Source organism: Notolepis coatsorum (genome assembly GCF_963971535.1).
Source record: "Notolepis coatsorum genome assembly, chromosome: 3".
In the NCBI taxonomy this organism is placed as follows: Eukaryota; Metazoa; Chordata; class Actinopteri; order Aulopiformes; family Paralepididae; genus Notolepis; species Notolepis coatsorum.
Genome location: NC_140167.1, coordinates 38635910 through 38657543, shown reverse-complemented (window position 1 = coordinate 38657543; position 21634 = coordinate 38635910). Strand labels below are relative to the sequence as shown.

Sequence of the window (21634 nt, the reverse complement as noted above, 5' to 3'; positions counted from 1 at the left end):
GACAACCCCTTACTACTAAGGGCTGTGATGCAGGTCTCTGTCAGTGCTGCAGTGGAGAAGTTCATGATTGTGTTGCGCTCCGGGTTTGGTAGGAGTGGCCTCTTCTTCCGTATGCCTCGTCTGGTGCGTTTGTGTGATATCTGCTCTGTCCGCCTCTGAATTCCTGCAACCTAGTATTAGACCCACTAAGGACCAGTCCCTTCTGTGCTGCACTACATATTCTCCTGTAGGTTTTGAATTAAAAAAGATCCTACATAAACACTGGCACATCATCAACTCTGATCCCAAACTCCAATCTGTCTCCAAGGAACCTCCCACCGTAGTCTACAAACGCCCCCCCCCAACCTGAGAAACCAACTAGTGAGATCCTACAGCCCACCCACTGCTCACAGACCCACGTTCCTTGATAACACCCCGAATGGGAACTACAAGTGTGGCAACTGTGCACAATGTGGGTACACTATTAACACTTTGAGTGCCAGCAGGGGGCGCTAGAATTAGCGCTTGAGTGCCAGCGTTCTATTCAATGAGAGGGCGAGCACATTTGCGAATGCATAAACTATATCTTAAATTATGGCTATGTGTCTAATACGCCCGTCGCTTATCAATGACTTGTTTACTTTGCAGTCAACATTGTCGAAACGGATTGTTTTTTAATCGGTACATTTCCGTTTTATACCATTTTGAAAAACGCTATTTTTTTTAAACTTCCAGATTTTTTTTTTATTCTGCAGGAACCGCCCGTTAGTGGAATACACAAAACACGTTGTCATTTTTCGGACTATTTATGAATCGTTTTCAAATAGACGCTAGATTATCGATAGTATATGTGTACTTATGCACGCTAGAGAAGCGGGCTGAAAAATCGATTATCCATTTCCTGATCAGCACTAGGGTTGCACGGTATACCGGTATTAGTATAGTACTAATATAGTACTAGAGTGTTCGAAATTATACTATACTGCGTTTGGAAAAAAACAGTATTTTTTCCCCCTTTAATTTATTAATTTATGCATGCGAATGCCTTCCTATTGGAGCACAGCGCTGCTGTCAGTGGTGACGTTGCGCTAGTTTACCGGAAGAGAGAGCTCTGATGGAGAGAGATTGAGATTTCTATTCTTGCGAATAGCATTGTGGACATTTTCTAATGCTCGTATAAGGAACTGTAGTAACGAGAGCTAGCATTAACGTAACGTTAGTTATCATAACCATCGGCAATCGCAGTGAGGATCTTTATTGATTAACGTTAGCTAGCTAGCTTTGACTAGAATTATAGTTTGCTAGCTATATAAGCTAACGTTAGCCGAGTTTATTCTATGCAAAATGTGCTAGCTAGCTAACGTTAATAAAGATCCTCACTGCAATTGCCGATGGTATGGTATGATAACTAACGTTACGTTTAATGCTACAGTAGCTCCTATCAGTACTGTAGTCATGCCATTGATGCCAATCAATGTTAGTCGACTAGTCGAAAAACAATTATATAAAGAAAAAAATATTATATTTTTTTTATTTTTTTTTGCACTACCTATCTTTGTGAAAGTGGCTTCTCAGCTCTGGTCCAGCTGAAGACAGAGCAGAGGAACAGATTGGACATTGAGCATGACCTCAGAGTTGCTTTGAGACTCTTGTCAGGACCAAACAACATCCCCAGTTATCCCATTAGTTCCCCCAAACTTACTGTCGGTCTGTTATGTTAAGCTAAGAAGTCTTCAGCTGGCTGGACCAGAGCTGAGAAGCCACTTTCACAAAGATAGGTAGTGCAAAAAAAATAAAAAAAATAAAAAAAATATTTAATGACTAATCGACGCAACAATTCCTCGTCGACGATTTTTTATAATCGACATCGTCGATTATGTCGACTAATCGTTGCAGCCCTAGATGCCAACATTCGTTGGATGAGCTATGCTAGCTCTCGTGACTACAGTTCCTTATTAGCCCCTTTTGTGACTGTGATGCAACCCTTGGTTGAATACGTGAATGCGTATTCAACCAAGGGTTGCATCACAGTCACGAAAGGGGCTAAATTCCTTATACGAGCATTAGAAAATGTCCACAATGCTATTTGCAAGAATGGAAAATAAATTGAAAAGCTTAATAATAAGCTATACACAGCCTAAACTCCCGTGCTGAAAGCTAGTAAACACAGCATCCCCTGTTGCTACCCACAACAGCATTGAATTGATGCACATGTGCATCTCTATAGCTTAGTCACAAACGTGATTTATACAGAGACATTTGACAATTGCCCATTTAATGGTTCATACATACTGTATAAAGACAACGGAAATCTATTTTATTTTTGTTAAACAGCCTACAATATGACATAACCTAGTTCTAGATTATGATAGGCTATATATAATCAGTCTCACTCATCAAAATGTTTTCTAGGTTATGGTATCTCAAACTAATGACAAATGTATAATAATAATACAACCATACTTTTTCTACCCCTTGAATCTTTTTTAACTACAGAAATCTGCTGCATTTGGCTCACAGAGTCACTCCCCCCACTCAGAAGCAACCTAACCTCCCAGCTTTTTTTGAGCAGCATTATTAAGTACACAAATTAGTCCAAAGATGATAAAAGGCTCAACAGGGCAGTCTCAGAGTTAATCTGTGTGGACCAAGTTCCAATATATATATATACAGTTGAGAAAGCTGGGTTCAGAAACCTTGTAGGCCTACAGCAACTGTTTTGAGTGCAAAAAAAGTTCTCCAGCATTTTGAATGCCATTGCTTTTAATTTAATTTATTTATTCTTGTCATTGTTCATTGTTGTGTTTTAAAATAAAGAACAATAATGACATCTGAGAGTGTTTCCCTGATTTTGAGGAAAAGTTCCAGAGGGTGGGGGCAGCTACAGCGAAGGCCCTGTCGCCCCAGGTCCGGAGCTTAGTTCTGATGGGTTGGAGGAGGTTAGCATCTGTGGACCTGAGGCAGCGGGTAGGCGTGTGGTGGAGAAGGAAGTCAGATAGGTAGGAGGGGGCCAGGTTGTTGAGGGCTTTGAAGGTGATGAGTAGAATTTTTTACTGAATCCTGTACAGTACATGATGGGGAGCCAGTGGAGATTGTGGAGGATGGGGTTGATGTGGTCGGAGTGGCGGGTGGAGGTGAGCATGTGAGCATCAGAGTTTTGGACGTATTGCAGTTTATTGAGGATTTTTGTGGATGTGCCATACAGAATGCTGTTGCAATAGTCCAGTCGGGATGTGATAAGTGCGTGAGTCAGTGTTTCGGCAGCAGAGAAGGATAGTGAGGGGCGTAGACTGGCAATGTTCCTGAGGTGGAATAAGGCGGTTTTAGTGATCTGGTTGACATGCAGGAGGAAGGAAAGGGTGGGGTTGAGAATGATACCTAGGTTGCAGACGTGGGTGGAGGGGGTGACAATGGAGCCGTCAATGTTGACTGAAAAATCCTGGGTGGGACGGGTCAGGGAATGTGGGCCAATAATGATTAGTTCAGATTTGTCACAGTTGAGTTTCAGAAAGATTTTTTGCGTCCAGAATTTTATGTCAGAAAGGCAGGTGATGGGGCGCCCAAGTGGCGAACCATGTAACGCGCTGCGTCGCGGCACAGCCGACCCGGGTTCGATTCCCGGACCCGCCGTCATTTGCCGAATGTCTTCCCCCCGCTCTGTCTCCCGTTCTTCCTCTCTCTCTCTCTCTACTGGACTGCCCAGTAGTAAAAAGCTACAAAAGCTAAAAAATAAATAAAAAAAAAAAAGAAGAAAGGCAGGTGATGAGGGTGGAGTGGGTGGCGGCAGTAATGGTCTTGGTGGAGAGGTAGAGCTGTATGTCATCAGCGTAACAGTGGAATCGGAGGCCATGTTTGCGGAGGATCTGTCCAAGTGGTAAGATGTAGAGCAGGGGTCGGCAATTAAGTTTGGCCTCGGGCCAAATTTTTTCCAAGCCATTATATATGACGGGCCAGAACCAAAAACAATGGCTAATTTAATAAATTGATAGTGAAAATGTTTTAACTCTGTGACAGACCACCTTATAACTAAGACATACATTTGTGTCATGATCCCAGACAGGGTCCTGTCTGGGACGCGTGTATCACTTCCGCAACGGATTTGATTTCCGGGGTTGGCCTGATTGGCCACTAAGCCCACGTGACCCTACGCTGGCACGCCCCCCTTACCCCGCTTACGCCTGAGAGTCACACACAGCTAGCGGCAGCCAGAGAGCCTTGCTACTACTAGCCGAGTGATGAATGAAGCTCTATCTGTTTCACCTAACAGCACTATTGCTCCGTGATCATAGCCATCCATCTCTAAAGCTAACCACTATTTGTAAAAGCGCAACCACGTTACCATATGTAATAATGTAAATCATTGTGTCGTTGTACATATTGTGTATACACCGTTAGAAGCTAACGCAGCTTAGCCTTGTAGCTATTGTGCCGAGTGATGAATGAAGCTCTATCTGTTTCACCTAACAGCACTATTGCTCCGTGATCATAGCCATCCATCTCTAAAGCTAACCACTATTTGTAAAAGCCACAACCACGTTACCATATGTAATAATGTAAATCATTGTGTCGTTGTAAATATTGTGTATACACCGTTAGAAGCTAACGCAGCTTAGCCTGGTAGCTATTGTTGTGCTAACAACATCCCGACGCGTAGCTTGTTAGCCAGCATGAATGCCCGATGTAGAAGGCATAGACGCAGGTCGCTTGTTGGCCGGCATGAGTGCCCGATTTGGGGTGGTTATCTCCTCTTTGTGTGCCTTTGTCCTTGCGGGTGTTTTGCCGGGGGAGCTTGTGGACGCGACAATAGTGGTGGTTGTAGGGTGTTTGAGCTTGTAGCGCTAGTTAGCTCATAGCTACACAGCTTGTTAGCCAGCATGAATACCCGATTTAAAATGGTTCTCTCCTCCTTGTATACCCTTGTCCTCACAAGTATTCTGCCAGGGTACTTATGGACATGACAATAGTATTTATAAGGTGTTTTATCATTGTGTCGTTGTACATATTGTGTATACACCGTTGCGTTAGAAGCTAACGATAGCTGCGAGCTAACTAGGCTACAAGCTCAAACACCCTACAACCACCACTATTGTCGCGTCCACAAGCTCCCCCGGCAGAACACCCGCAAGGACAAAGGCACACAAAGAGGAGAGAACCACCCCAAATCGGGCACTCATGCCGGCCAACAAGCGACCTGCGTCTATGCCTTCTACATCGGGCATTCATGCTGGCTAACAAGCTACGCGTCGGGATGTTGTTAGCACAACAATAGCTACCAGGCTAAGCTGCGTTAGCTTCTGACAGTGTATACACAATATGTACAACGACACAATGATTTACATTATTACATATGGTAACGTGGTTGTGGCTTTTACAAATAGTGGTTAGCTTTAGAGATGGATGGCTATGATCACGGAGCAATAGTGCTGTTAGGTGAAACAGATAGAGCTTCATTCATCACTCAGCTAGTAGTAGCAAGGCTCTCTGGCTGCCGCTAGCTGTGTGTGACTCTCAGGCGTAAGGGGGGCGTGCCAGCATAGGGTCACGTGGGCTTAGTGGCCAATCAGGCCAACCCTGGAAATCAAATCCGTTGCGGAAGTGATACACACGTCTGGGACAGTCGGAACAATGTGAACAGTGGCCTTCTGCTGCCCTCTGGCGGGCACCTTCAGATAGTGCACTCTATTATATATTTGTGGCTAAATATGATTAATGTGCTGTCCTTGTTCATGTTGTCATTGGCTCTCCCTTCCCTTGTTTGATGTCGTCCTCCTGTCTGGTTTTTGTATTATGGTTATGCCTTTTGTGTCTAGTTTGGTGTATTCCTAGTGTGTTTCAGATTTTGGCTTTTTTGCCTGGGCTTGCCAGCTGTTATTCATTTCAATCAAGGGTAGTATTTATACCTGCTTGTTTCTGATTTCCTTGTGGCGTCATTGTCTCTGTTCTACCCCGGTATCCTGTCGTGTCTCTGTTTATCATTTGTGAAGCTCCCTGTCTGCCGTTTACCCTGTATTTCCCCGTGAGTTTGTTCCTGTCTATTCTAGTCCTGTTTTCCAGCTCTGCTGAGGTTTGTTTTTCCGTGTTTTACAGTTCGCTTTTGTTTGTCCTTGTAACATGCTTTTGTGTACCGGCTTGCTCAGTAAATACCCTTCATTATATACTACTCCTTCGTCTCTGCCTCTTATCTCTCGTTATCGTGGTTCCGCATCTGGGTTCTCCTCACCTTCCCACCCACCGTAACACATTTGTGGCAGAGGCAGAACATTTATCAAAATAAACAAGCTGCATAGGTTGCATAATAAACTGTAATTGAGCAGTTTTTTCTACTTTCCATTATTATATATAATACATGTTTGCACTGAACATTATACCTTTGTCTTTTTGCCATTTTATTATAAAACCAGAGACAAGCACCTCTCTCTATCGGTCTATCCATCCTACATTACGTGCAACCAGTGCGTCTATCTGACGGCCTGTTCTGTGGAGCAGACTGGACTATTGAGAAACAATAGGAATTTTCCATGTGACCATTTCTATCATTTCCATTGGCTATAGTGACAGACATAGATATATGATAATAGATAGATACAGCGGATTAGATGCAGTCCAGAGAAAACAACCAATCTAGATATTTCAAGATTCTATTCTTTACTTCTGCGCACTGACGCACACATTTTTTAGATGACAATCTAAGCGAGTCTTTATCACAAACGGAGATATGAGGATGGAGTGGGTAATGGTGTCGAAGGCAGCGCTGAGGTCAAGGAGGATGAGGATGGATAGGGAACCAGAGTCAGCAGATAGAATAATGTCATTGGTGACCTTTAATAGAGCGGTTTCTGTGCTGTGCTAAACACAGCACAGAAACCGCTCTATTAAAGGTTGAGTTACCGCGTTTATATGAAAACTCTGCGGTGGCGGTCGGGGTAAATCCATGTCGTTCAGGGATATAATTACACATGAAATCATGTAGGCTAAGCAAAAATGGAATCATGTAAATCCTATATGAAGTGTTCCAAAAACATTAGAAACATACAGAAACATGTGAAATTCCCATGGCTTTTCTGTAAGAGCACAAACACACAAACAAACTAATTCACACAAACACACTCGCTCATACAGTGCATTTCTCGGACGTGTCCATACCGTGTCCATGCCGTCTCCTGCAGAGGGCTCTGGGCGTGAATTGAACAGGTTGTCATGGAGCGTGACAGTGTCTGGGCAGAGGCCCTTCTGAATATGGATCTGGGTCACTGAGTGAGACGGAGAACGACAGGGAAATCTTTTTTGCTTTTTATTCCATATGCACTCACAGCTTGCTGCCCTACATACATGGATGGGTTTCAGGTTTTCTGTCGTATCCAGAAGAGATACGGCTAATTCCGTCTCAACAAACGGGTCACATTCACATCAAACAGAGATGGGAGAAATAAAAAAAAAAAAATCAACAACTTTTCCACAACTGCCCTTGTATTTGCAGCTCGTAATCTGCTTTATGTGGGTTATGTCTGTGTGATATCTAGTGATGCCAGCCTAAAACAGGCTATCGGTATACTGTAGGACGATTTCCCATAAAATCTCAAATCTGATACCAAGACTTGAATTTTTGGCACGTAGAAGCATGTTCGATTTCTCTAATGGAGAGAAAATGGATTACACCTGATTCTTAACACATTGTCCGCCATGCATTGTACCCATCCTTATGCCCAGTCTGCCAGTGCTGTAACCCTATGGAGATGTTTACCTTCTTTGCAGGGCTATAACTTTTTAAATATTATAGCTATATCGACATTACTATGGCCCATTCAACATCGGGTATCTATCGTTCCAGATGTGGGAACGTTATATTTTTTCATTCATACATTGTCGTGTTAGTACCGTCGAGAATATAAGTATGTTTTTAAGGTTTTCTGCAGTAATTCCTAAAACGCGAGTTATAGGCCCTGACGCATAGATTATCGATTGGCGTTTCTTTCCTATACACGCTATATTAAAAAATTCAAATGTATATGATCGGTATACATTATGCTTCATCATGCGTGAAGGAAAGGGGGGGGGTCGTTTATAATTCCTTGATCGTCAGTAGCGTCTTTTCTTACTATGGCTTGATACGTTGATCAGATGGATTGCCTTGAAATGAATAAACAATCGGGCTGAAAATAACGTTATATTCCTCTTACCGTTCGCTGATGAGACTGGAGGAAAAATATTCCAATTATTTGACGTTGATCTGCTAGATCCATTTCCCGTTTGTATGACGCAATAAACGCCAAAATCATATTGATTATTGCGTTTCGAAAGCGATCCCATGCACTCGAGTGTGTATCTAGATCCACGCTACAAGATATTACTGCCGGAGGAATTTCCTTGATGCACAGAGCGCCACTTCCGGTTTGGCTTGGAGTGTAACTCGCCCGACATCCACCAGGCGGCGGTATTGAGGCGTTGCAATATCAGACAGGGTCCAGCTGCAGTCCCAGAGGGAGGCTGGATGAATTATGAATGCCATGGCGAAAATTTTTAATATTGATCCCAAAAACGAGTTAACTCGTTTCTGGCGCACAACGCATGGCGGGCAATAACGAGTATACTCGTTTTTGGCGTCCAATGTGTTAAAGATCTCCTCCACACGTTTTTAACACCCCCCTCCCTCCCCCACTTATGTCTTGCTCCAAACCGGTTAACGTTATCTTTTTCCACCTAAACCAGGCTAAGTGCGGCCCATGGGCCAATGGCAGGCCTCTGAAACGTTTCTGACAGCCTGTGATGAGTTGTTATGGTGTAAATGCATGAATTATATTTGGTCCGGTTTCAATACAGTTTTAAACCAACCTACAACATCACACAGTGCTTGTAAGCCCTGGGCTAAGCTGTCAAGTTGGGAATGATGGCTTGTTGAAAGCTTGCTAGGCTACTGGTTGAATGGCAACTGGGCATTTTGTGAGTCGTGTATGACTGGCAAGATGCCTACTTACGAGACAGATTATGTCATTATCACATTGAAGAATGTGAAAAGGGCGCTCTGGTGGGGCGCCCAAGTGGCGAACCATGTAACGCGCTGCATCGCGGCACGGCCGACCCGGGTTCGATTCCCGGACCCGGCGTCATTTGCCGAATGTCTTCCCCCCACTCTGTCTCTCGCTCTTCCTCTCTCTCTCTCTCTCTCTACTGGACTGCCCAGTAGAAAAAAGCGATAAACGCAAAAAAATAAATCTGGTGACAAGTTCTGCACAATCTGTGCAGAAGTCAAAGTCATGCTTCTTTTTTCAGACATTAACTTGTTTAATTAATTAATTAATGGAGGGGAACTTTAATCATTTCTCTCTAGTGACCCCAAACTAATGGTCTAAATTCATGCTCTTCAGTAAAAGTCATGGATCGGATTGGTATTTGGTTTCAGCCGAAAGGAACACGCCAACATTATGGGAAATACGCTTACCGTCTTCTCCAGACTGGAAGATAGATACCAATTTTCTCTCTGTGCGTTCAGTAGAAAGCTATCCGACTGCAAGCTAGCCTAGCTTAGCACAAATGAATGGAAGCGGATAAGGCCACTAGCCTAGCTTAAAACTCTGGGAGAGGTGTTTTTGGCCAACTGCTAGTTTAGCTGAACCGTATCCACTCCCATTATTTTGTGCTAAGCTTGGCTAGCTTGTGGACGGATAATTTTCTACTGAATGCACAGAGAGGAAATCTTCATGTCTGACTCTGGAGAAGACAGCTAGCGCATTTCACATAATGTTGGCATGTTCCTTTAAAGTTTAGAACTTAGAATTGTCATTAGTCTTAGACACATCTGTGCATCGCTAATGTATGTTAGTGTTCATTTTATGTGTACATTTTATCTTTTCAAGATCCATTCCTTTGTATGTATTTTTGGGTGAGTCTGTCTGTATCTCTGGTGTGTTCATTTCTGTGTATCTGCAAATGTGTGTATACTACTATTATGTATTAATTTGTGTGGATCCTCTCTGGGACCAGGTGCTGTCGGAGTTGGACATCGTGGTGCCTCTGCAGCTGTTGATTAGTATGTTTTCCGACGGGGTGAACTCTGTGAAGGAGCTGGCCAATCAGAGGAAGACACGGGTCTCAGATCTGACCAGCAACACGGGGCCTCGGAGGGTGAGAGAGACAGACATGACAAAGTTACTCCCATCCAACAGAACGAGAATCATTTTTTTGTATCCACTTTTTCTCCCATTTTCTATATTTTCTCCCATCCCAATTTCGTATCATCCAATTCAACCCCCCCTGTCACAAACGCTGTTTCTTGCCTCCCACAAGCCGGCTGCAATGTGGACTAAGTCATACATCCCCTCCGGTACTTGAGGTAACAGCAGTCGTATCTTTTCACCTGCGCAGCTCGATCTCTCAGTGGCGAGGAGTAACGCGTGGGAGGCTCATGCTGCCCCCGACACTTCCTGATTCCACTGCGCAGGTGCACCAACCGACCTGTAGGAGTCGCTGTCCACAACGCCGGATCCCCACCCATCAGTTTCCCACCCCCTAATACGGCCAATGTGTATTAGTACGGACGACCAGCTAAACTGAAAGCAAATGTGGAGCGCTGGGCTCGAACAGGCAAGCCCAGCGTCTCCAGATTTCGTGGCGAGTGCCTTGCCCACTACGCCACGTAGCCGCCCACAGAACGAGAATCATCAAGTTTTACTCAAAGAACCACAAAGAGCTGAGCTTTTCACACTACAGTTAAACCGTAACTATATTAAGCCAGGTCCCAGATATTCCTATCAGAAAAAAAAAATTCTGGCCTCTATTGTCAACCATTCATAGAAATCATATGGTGTGTGTTGGTACGTGAGTGTGGTCACATCATATGGTGTGTGTGTTGTGTGTTGTGTGTTGTATGTTGTGTGTTGGTAGGTGAGTGTGGTCTCATCATATAGTGTGTGTTGTGTGTTGGTAGGTGAGTGTGGTCTCATCATATAGTGTGTGTGTGTGTGTGTTGGCAGATGAGTGTGGTCTCATCATATAGTGTGTGTGTGTGTGTGTGTGTGTGTGTGTGTGTGTGTGTGTGTGTGTGTGTGTGTGTGTGTGTGTGTGTGTGTGTGTGTGTGTGTGTGTGTGTGTGTGTGTGTGTGTGTGTGTGTGTGTGTGTGTGTGTGTGTGTGTGTGTGTGTGTGTGTGTGTGTGTGTGTGTGTGTGTGTGTGGTCTCATCATATAGTGTGTGTGTGTTTGTTGGTAGGTGAGTGTGGTCTCATCATATAGTGTGTGTGTGTGTGTTAGTAGGTGAGTGTGGTCTCATCATATGGTGTGTGTGTGTGTGTGTGTGTGTGTGTTAGTAGGTGAGTGTGGTCTCATCATATGGTGTGTGTTGTGTGTTTGTAGGTGAGTGTAGTCTCATCATATGGTGTGTGTGTGTGTGTGTTGGCATGTGAGTGTGGTCTGTGTGTGTGTGTGTGTGTGTGTGTGTGTGTGTGTGTGTGTGTGTGTGTGTGTGTGTGTGTGTGTGTGTGTGTGTGTGTGTGTGTGTGTGTGTGTGTGTGTGTGTGTGTGTGTGTGTGTGTGTGTGTGTGTATGTTGGCAGGTGAGTGTGGTCTCATCATATGGTGTGTGTGTGTTGTGCGTGTGTTGTGTGTTGGCAGGTGAGTGTGGTCTCATCATATGGTGTGTGTGTGTGTTGGCAGGTGAGTGTGGTCTGTGTGTGTGTGTGTGTGTGTGTGTGTGTGTGTGTGTGTGTGTGTGTGTGTGTGTGTGTGTGTGTGTGTTGGCAGGTGAGTGTGGTCTCATCATATGGTGTGTGTTGTGTGTTTGTAGGTGAGTGTGGTCTCTCTCTCATCATATGGTGTGTGTGTGTGTGTGTGTGTGTGTGTGTGTGTGTGTGTGTGTGTGTGTGTGTGTGTGTGTGTGTGTTGGCAGGTGAGTGTGGTCTCATCATATGGTGTGTGTGTGTGTGTGTGTGTGTGTGTGTGTGTGTGTGTGTGTGTGTGTGTGTGTGTGTGTGTGTTGTGTGTTGTGTGTTGGCAGGTGAGTGTGGTCTCATCATATAGTGTGTGTGTGTGTTGTGTGTTGGTAGGTGAGTGTAGTCTCATCATATAGTGTGTGTGTCTGTGTGTGTGTGTGTGTGTGTGTGTGTGTGTGTGTGTGTGTGTGTGTGTGTGTGTGTGTGTGTGTTGGCAGGTGAGTGTGGTTTCATCATATGGTGTGTGTGCTGTGTGTGTGTGTGTGTGTGTGTGTGTGTGTGTGTGTGTGTTGTGTGTTAGTAGGTGAGTGTGGTCTCATCATATAGTGTGTGTGTTGGTAGGTGAGTGTGGTCTCATCATATAGTGTGTCTGTGTGTGTGTGTGTGTGTGTGTGTGTGTGTGTGTGTGTGTGTGTGTGTGTGTGTGTGTGTGTGTGTGTGTGTGTGTGTGTGTGTGTGTGTGTGTGTGTGTGTGTGTGTGTGTGTGTGTGTGTGTGTGTGTGTGTGTGTTGGCAGGTGAGTGTGGTCTCATCATATAGTGTGTGTGTTGTGTGTTGGTAGGTGAGTGTGGTCTCATCATATGTTGTGTGTGTGTGTGTGTGTGTGTGTGTGTGTGTGTGTGTGTGTGTGTGCGTGTGTGTGTGTGTGGGCAGGTGAGTGTGGTCTCAGACCCAGGACGTCCTGGGCAGCACAGCACCCTGAGCCCCTTCCCCAGTCCCTTCCGGAGTCCCTTCCGCAGCCCACTGCGCTGCAGCCCCTTCAAGAACCTGGGCCACGCCGCGGGACACTGCGCCCTGGACCTGGACTGTGACGACGACGACATGAACCTGGGCTGCTTCATCCTCATGTTTGACCTCGTACTCAAACAGGTGAACAGCCCGTTACATACGTATATTATACAAACATGTATAATGGGGAGGTAGGGCAGACGCCTGGTAATCCGGAGGTTCCCAGTTTGATTCCCGCTCCTCCCGGGCAGCGTGTCAATGTGTCCTTGAGAAAGACACTTAACCCCTAATTGCTCCCGATGAGCAGGTTGGCACATTGCATGGTTGCCTCCGCCGTCGGTGTGTGAATGTGTGAGTGAATGTGTGAGTGAATGGGTAAAATGTGAGTAACAAATTGTAAAGCGCTTTGGATAAAAGCGCTATATAGAAAAGCAGCCATTTACCATTTACCATAATGGTTATATTGTCTTCTCCAGAGTCAGACAAGAAGATAGATACAAAATAAAATAAAAAAAACGTAAAGCTCCTTTTTGGCCAACAGCTAGGCTAGCTGGTCCGTATCCGCTTCCATTAATTTGTGCTAAGCTAGGCTAGATAGCTTTCTACTGAATCCACAGAGAGGAAATTCGTATCTATCTTCTTGCCTGACTCTGGAGAAGACGGTAAGCGCATTTCCCATAATGTTGGTGTGTTTTCTGATAATGGATCTGATAGCTGTGTATGTGTACAATAACTGACTAGCCAAAGACAAACACATACTGTATAAACGCCATATTCACTGCATTCAACGCTTATTCTCCTGCATGGTACGCTAGTTCAGAGCTAGTCCTTGCCACATCCTCCTCCATTAATTTGAAAGACAAATGACAACGAACCCAAAACACACCAGTGGGCCGTTGAGATTTGGTGTCGCGTTCCACTTTTCTATCCCTGTGTTTCACGGTCAACCCCCCCCCCCCCCCCCCCCGCACCTCCTACCCACACTGTCCCAGATGGAGCTCCAGGATGACGGTGTGATGCTGGGTCTAGACAGCAGCCTGGGGAAGGACATTGTGGGCATAATCAACAACGTCTTCCAGGCCCCGTGGGGGGGCTCGCACACCTGCCAGAAGGACGAGAAGGCCCTGGAGTGCAGCCTGTGCCAGTCCAGCATCCTGTGCTACCAGCTGGGCTGTGAGCTCCTGGAGCGGCTGACTCCCCGGGAGGAGATACGATTGGTGGTGAGATGCACATTGTCATACACACACGCGCGCACACGCACACTCACACACACACACACACACACACACACACACACACACACACACACACACACACACACACACACACACACACACACACACACACACACACACACACACACACACACACAATCACAATGTAAAAAGACCATGTGCATAATGTGTGTCAGCCTCCAGGACGGGTTCGTGGGTTCAGTTGCCTTGTTGTGAGCTAGACGTTCCAGGTGTTGCGACATAGTAGTAGTAGTAGTAGTTTTATTTAGTCATCACACACAATACAATATGCACAATCATTCCACAATCTTTGATTTTGCAGTGACTGAAAAGGTACAGACTGAAGCATACTGCTTATACATGCCTGTCCTATATTGTTAACCAAATTAAGACTCCAAAACAGTATTGTTGTGAAGGATCAGATTAAACCGAATATATATATTTATTTATGGATATATATTTAATAGTATTTGTATATCGTTTGATATCCCCTGTATATTCCTTGTACAATATACACTGAATATCCCTTTAGTCTACTAACAGCCCATAATAGTTTCATTCTACCATTGGACGAGAACCTGGCGCCAGCAGCCAAGCCCCTTGGTTCAAGTTCAATCGTGCCGACGAACATGTCGTTACAAGCCCGGTTCCGCGTAGAAATACGTCTGGCGAAATACGAATGGTACTATTTGTTCACAGCGCATATATATATGGCGCAAGTAAAGTAGAACTTTCTTTTAGTCCATTAGTCCTTTACCCTCCAACCTAGTAACAGACGTGAAGCCTCACCCACGACGCACGTGTGGTGTAGTAAGGCCTACTTGGCCTCAGAATAGGCATTGAGACATCGTGTGGATTAATAGTTGAATTGTCATAGTTTGGCACTATACCGTCGAGTGGGACGTATTTCTATTAAGTTAATAATAGTCTATTATGTATGGTGCATCGTTCGGTTAGAGTTATAAAGTGAGCAGTACCCCCATCGTTCCTGACGTTATCTGGAGTCTTAACCAGGCTGGGCAGACCACGTGTGGTGCTTGCATCCGAGGAGCTCCGGGCCAGGACGAGTGGACCTGTACATTGGATTACTTTACCCGGACGACGGCGAGCCTTCCACGGCTTGGATTATCTACGTGCTTTGGGTGCTTTGATTATTCCATGGATAACGGCCAACACTGCTGAGTGTTGGAACTACCCCCCGAGAGGAGTCCAGGTGAGACGGCGCTCTACCCCGAGTGAGGTCGCCTCACGTCTCTTCGTTGTGGACCGGCAGCTACCGTCCACCAGAGGGCCCAGCTGTGTTCATCTGTGGACCGAGGTTCTGTGGGCACCGTGTTCAGCACTCTGAATTCTCCCAAGAAATCGTCGGCCAGATGGGATACCGCCAGCGGCTCTCCTAACCCCCCCCCCCCTACTGACTTACAACCAGCGGGACCCCCCCCCCCCTTTAGTGTATCCAGCTATAATCATTTAAGTACCATCGCTATAGTTCCCTAAAGAACCAGGTTGTATACTTGCTCCCTGCGTAACCAGAGATTGGACATTCAATGTTGATTTACCTACGAATACTCATTTGCCTTACAAGTGCATTTCAAATCATAAATGTCATTAAGTGAACGTTGTATATACCCTTTGCTATATAAAATATTCGATTTATACATTTGTGTGGACTTCGTTTCATCAGGTGGGAAAGTGTTCATCATATCTATATCATGTACTGGATGGCCAGAAGTTAAAGTACAAGCGGTAGTGGTTTAATAATACCATACTTATCAATACAGTCAGGGAATTGTACCCCTCAGTTACAATTGGTCCTTCGAGCCGGAGGGTAACTAGTGTAATATTAATATAGTGTTATTAATATTGAAATGGCCTATGATGAACACTCCACGAAACGGTCCTCCTAACGTAGAACGCCCGCAGCGCAGACGACAGCCACCTCAGTACTTAGAGGATTACGCTGTCAGTCAACTACCTAGCCTTCGACAAACGGTAAACGCGGTAAAAGTAGAAAGTAAAATTATGTCTGACCTTAACGAACAGGTTACCCCGACCACAGAGGCCCTAGTGGGTTCTAATGTAACTGACCAAGCTCACGGTGGGGACCAGGAGGGAGCTGACATGCCTTTACCCCCCGCCAATACCGAAGAAGTAGTCCCCGACCAGCCCCGGGAGGAAGACAACCCTACAGAGAGAGAACTCTGCACGGAAGAAGAGGAGGAGAGCGCCGAGGAAATAGAGCTCCGGGACTCCCCAACGAGTACCGTCAGGAGCGGCTCACCTCTACAACCGTCTTCCCCCAGCGAAGCGGAGAGGATGCTATCACAGGCGTTCCTCGTCAGCCTGACAGCCTCTACCGAACGCGATCGACTTCAGGGTGAACGCGATCGACTTCAGGGTGAACGCGATCGACTTCGGGGTGAACGCGATCGACTCCGGGCACAGACGCTTAGCGAGCGCGAACAACTCCAAGCGCAACGACGGAGCGAAGAAGAGCGCAGACGCCTGGAGATGAGACGCCTTCAGACGGAAGAGAATATGGCAAGAGACCGGGCCGACGCCCAGCGCGCCGCTGCCGGTGCCCAAAGAGAAGCAGATCTCATCCAGCGCCAAACCGAGCGCGACAGACTACAAGCCGAGCGCGACAAGTTACGGGCGCGGCTAATGAAGCGGCTGAGCCTCAGGGCAACACCCTCTCCCTCCGCCAGGGGTTCAAGGAACTCGTCGAGACAACAGTCAAGGGCAGCGTCTCCTAACCAAGCAAGCGACCCTGAACTTGACCAACAGACCAAGCCTATACCCCCCGCAGACCCCCTTCCCCGACCGGTCCAAGCGAGACCCAGCTACAAGGAAGGAGCGGCATACACTGCGAAGAAGCTAAATAAACGACTACAGGATCTAGAGGACCTGATAGAAGAAGAAGAGGGAGAGGAGGAGAACCAAGCCCGACGACAGCACAGTACTCCACCGGACCAGGAGGTCCAGTACAGCCCAGGCTATACCCCCACGGCGCTGCGCTACAGACCCCCGACTCTATTCACGGGTGAGCATGACGCACGACCAGCCCCGAGGAATAGCACCTGGACCAGCGGGCCATGGTACCCTGCCGGTACCAGCCCACAGAGAGGCGCAAGAGGAGACTCGCCTAGGAGGCCTCTCCCCCAACGCTCGCCGATGTATCAGCCATCCACGGCGTCATACATTGCGATACCAACCACCAGACGGAGTGTGTACAGAACACTCGCCAGACAATATGACCCGTTGGGATGTGTTCTGCCTTGCACCACCAGGGCAAAGATGATTGTACGAGCACTATGGGACAAGGACCAGGGCTGGGACGACCCAATACCCGCACACCTTGCCTCCACATGGAGAGAGTGGGAGACGGAGCTCCGCTCACTCCCAGGCGTCAATATACGCCGCAGCTACTTCCCACCCACAGTGAGGCCAGAGACATGCAAGATGGATCTACACGTCTTCAGTGACGCCTCCGAAGTAGCCTATGGATCGGTGGCCTACTTGCGTGCCCAAGAGAAGGGAGGAGAGATACACACTGCTTTCATCCTGGCTCGCTCAAGAATAGCCCCACGAAAGCAACAATCTATCCCGCGTCTAGAGCTCTGCGCAGCCCTAGCAGGAGCGCATCTAGCCACGTTAATCCAACGTGAACTCACCATTCCGGTGCACAGAACAATCTTGTGGTCAGATTCCACGACAGTACTCACATGGATCAAGTCTGATACATGCAGATACAAGGTCTTCGTGGGAGTCAGAGTCACCGAGATTCAAGAGTTAACAGAAGCAGCGAGCTGGCGGTATGTGGACACCAAACACAACCCAGCTGACGTCATCACCCGGGGAATGTCCCTAGATGACCTCACCCGTCGCAACATCTACAGCGACGGACCAGAATTCCTCAAGCTCCCGGAAGAAGAGTGGCCTACGCCCACCCCACGGGAAGCAAGTAAAGAGGAGGCTGAGAACAAGAAACCTATGTTCTGTGGACTGAGCACAGTCGCCTCCACAGACCCCAACATAGATGATTGCATTACCCTACAGAGTGCGCAGCTAAAGACATTCCTGTGGCACCACCCAGAGATTCAGCACACTGCCGACATTTCAGCAGCTGACTACGAAGAAGCAGAACTTCTTCTACTACAACGAGCCCAGAGAGACTCGTTCCCCGATGAGCTAGACTGTCTACAGGGAGGAAAGCCCGTCCCATCAGACAGCAGACTGCTCCACCTGGCACCCGAGAGTGACGCCCATAATCTCATCAGAGTGGGTGGTCGCCTGCGGAGAGCCCCCGATCTACCGGATGACGTTAAGTACCCGATAGTCTTGAACAGCCGACACAAGGTCACAGAGCTGATCATAAAGAAATACGACGAGGACGTACACCACGCAGGAGCAGAGAGAGTCTTTGCGGAGATCAGACGTCGCTATTGGATACTTCAAGGAAGAGAAGCGGTGCGACGCTTCCAGCGAACCTGTCTAGACTGCCGAAAGTGGCGCGCGCAGCCCAGCATACCCCGGATGGCTGACCTACCTCCCTGTCGCCTCCGACTCGGCGATAAGCCATTCCACTCCACAGGCATGGACTGTTTTGGCCCGTTGTATATAAAGAAAGGAAGAGGAACCGAGAAGCGGTGGGGTATTGTATTCAAATGCATGACCACCAGAGCGATACATATCGAACTCCTTCCGACTATGAGCACAGACTCATTCCTTATGGCCTTCCGAAGATTCACATCACGGAAAGGAAAACCGTCTACATTGTTGTCTGATCACGGGACAAACTTCAAAGGCGGAGAAAGAGAGCTGAGAGAGAGCTTCCAAGCTATGGGCCCAGAGCTTAAGACCCACCTCGCTCCATCCCAGATTGACTTCCAGTTTAATCCCCCGAACGCACCCCACTTCGGTGGAACCTGGGAACGAGAAGTACGTTCTATAAAGACAGCCCTGTACGCCGTGCTTGGGGCCCAGACTGTGGCGGAGGAAGTCCTAATGACAGTCCTCACGGAGATCGAGGGAGTATTGAACTCCAAGCCCCTCGGCTACGTCTCCAGTGATGTAGCAGATGTCGACCCAGTCACCCCCAACACACTCTTGATGGGGCGGCTAGACCCCGCGCTACCCCAGACAATGTACAGGCCTGAAGAAGCGAACGGCCGAAGAATGTGGAGGTACAGTCAAGTACTAGCTGACAAGTTTTGGAACAGCTTCCTACTCCACTACCTACCGTCTCTACAGACCCGCCAGAAGTGGGTAAAAGAGAGAGACAATTTGACAGAAGGAACAGTCGTCATGATTATCGACCAGTCACTACCCAGAGCTATGTGGCCGGCTGGCCGCGTAAGCAAAGTGATCACCGGTGCCGATGGCAAGGTCCGAGCAGCTGAAGTGCTCGTCCAAGGGCGAACTTACACACGACCCGTGGCGAGGCTAATAGAACTGCCCAGACTCCCAGACACTATCGATGATGACCGTGACCCCATGACTTTGTGAGTTGACTGACCCTTACAGCGGACCTTGAGTGGTAGACAGTGCGGTTAATCTGTCTCTGCTTAGCTAATTAGGTGGGACTAATTAGGGGGCGGCTGTTGTGAAGGATCAGATTAAACCGAATATATATATTTATTTATGGATATATATTTAATAGTATTTGTATATCGTTTGATATCCCCTGTATATTCCTTGTACAATATACACTGAATATCCCTTTAGTCTACTAACAGCCCATAATAGTTTCATTCTACCATTGGACGAGAACCTGGCGCCAGCAGCCAAGCCCCTTGGTTCAAGTTCAATCGTGCCGACGAACATGTCGTTACAAGCCCGGTTCCGCGTAGGAATACGTCTGGCGAAATACGAATGGTACTATTTGTTCACAGCGCATATATATATATGGCGCAAGTAAAGTAGAACTTTCTTTTAGTCCATTAGTCCTTTACCCTCCAACCTAGTAACAGACGTGAAGCCTCACCCACGACGCACGTGTGGTGTAGTAAGGCCTACTTGGCCTCAGAATAGGCATTGAGACATCGTGTGGATTAATAGTTGAATTGTCATAGTTTGGCACTATACCGTCGAGTGGGACGTATTTCTATTAAGTTAATAATAGTCTATTATGTATGGTGCATCGTTCGGTTAGAGTTATAAAGTGAGCAGTACCCCCATCGTTCCTGACGTTATCTGGAGTCTTAACCAGGCTGGGCAGACCACGTGTGGTGCTTGCATCCGAGGAGCTCCGGGCCAGGACGAGTGGACCTGTACATTGGATTACTTTACCCGGACGACGGCGAGCCTTCCACGGCTTGGATTATCTACGTGCTTTGGGTGCTTTGATTATTCCATGGATAACGGCCAACACTGCTGAGTGTTGGAACTACCCCCCGAGAGGAGTCCAGGTGAGACGGCGCTCTACCCCGAGTGAGGTCGCCTCACGTCTCTTCGTTGTGGACCGGCAGCTACCGTCCACCAGAGGGCCCAGCTGTGTTCATCTGCGGACCGAGGTTCTGTGGGCACCGTGTTCAGCACTCTGAATTCTCCCAAGAAATCGTCGGCCAGATGGGATACCGCCAGCGGCTCTCCTAACCCCCCCCCCCTACTGACTTACAACCAGCGGGACCCCCCCCCCCTTTAGTGTATCCAGCTATAATCATTTAAGTACCATCGCTATAGTTCCCTAAAGAACCAGGTTGTATACTTGCTCCCTGCGTAACCAGAGATTGGACATTCAATGTTGATTTACCTACGAATACTCATTTGCCTTACAAGTGCATTTCAAATCATAAATGTCATTAAGTGAACGTTGTATATACCCTTTGCTATATAAAATATTCGATTTATACATTTGTGTGGACTTCGTTTCATCAGGTGGGAAAGTGTTCATCATATCTATATCATGTACTGGATGGCCAGAAGTTAAAGTACAAGCGGTAGTGGTTTAATAATACCATACTTATCAATACAGTCAGGGAATTGTACCCCTCAGTTACAAGTATTCTAAAAGAAAATAACAAAAAAATAATTATTCTATGTCATGTTTCATGTGAATGGAGATGGACATGGACATGGACATGGACAAATGCACATGGACACACACACACACACACACACACACACACACACACACACACACACACACACACACACACACACACACACACACACACACACACACAGGGCCGCCTGGGAGAAATGCGAGGCCCTGTGCGAGATTTAAACGCGAGCCCCCCCCCCCCCCCCCCCCCCAAAAAGGTAAAAAAAATATATATATATATTTTTTTTTTTCATACAGTCAACATATTCTTAAATAATAGCGCTGCCCGAGGCTGGGCATGATACAGTCAACATATAGCAAGAGAGAGAGAGCGAGAGAGAGCTCCCGTTCTACAGTCAATATACAGTGTACAGAGAGAGAGAGAAAGAGAGAGAGACACATTGGAAAGAAATTGAAATGCTATTTGGCCCTAAACAGAGAGTACACAGTGGCAGAATACCTGAGCACTGTGACTGAAGATCCTTGACTAGGTACAGACTCAGCGAGCACAGCCTAGCCATCGAGAAAGGCCGCCATAGGCAGACTGTGTGTGTTAGAAAGAGAGAGAGAGAGAGAGAGAGAGAGAGAGAGAGAGAGAGAGAGAGAGAGAGAGAGAGAGAGCATGCGTGTTTGTGTGTTAGAGAGTGAGAGCATGTCTGTGTGTCGTGTGTGTGTGTGTTAGAGAGAGAGCATGTATGAGAGAGAGATAAGCAAAGATGAGCCCCTAAA

At 46.9% G+C, this 21634-nt stretch overlaps 1 protein-coding gene across 5 annotated transcripts in view; it reads left to right on the top strand.

The window, feature by feature from the left end:
* Positions 1-21634, top strand: part of unc79 (unc-79 homolog, NALCN channel complex subunit) — a gene marked incomplete at its 5' end in the record, with an annotated part of 113538 nt that overhangs the window by 36056 nt on the left and 55848 nt on the right. For all 5 annotated transcript variants that reach the window (XM_084310124.1, XM_084310122.1, XM_084310123.1 and 2 more), the window contains 3 exons: positions 9958-10098; positions 12551-12766; positions 13618-13845. In XM_084310124.1, the coding sequence (XP_084166250.1) occupies positions 9958-10098; positions 12551-12766; positions 13618-13845 (585 nt within the window). The remainder of the gene's footprint in view (positions 1-9957; positions 10099-12550; positions 12767-13617; positions 13846-21634) is intronic.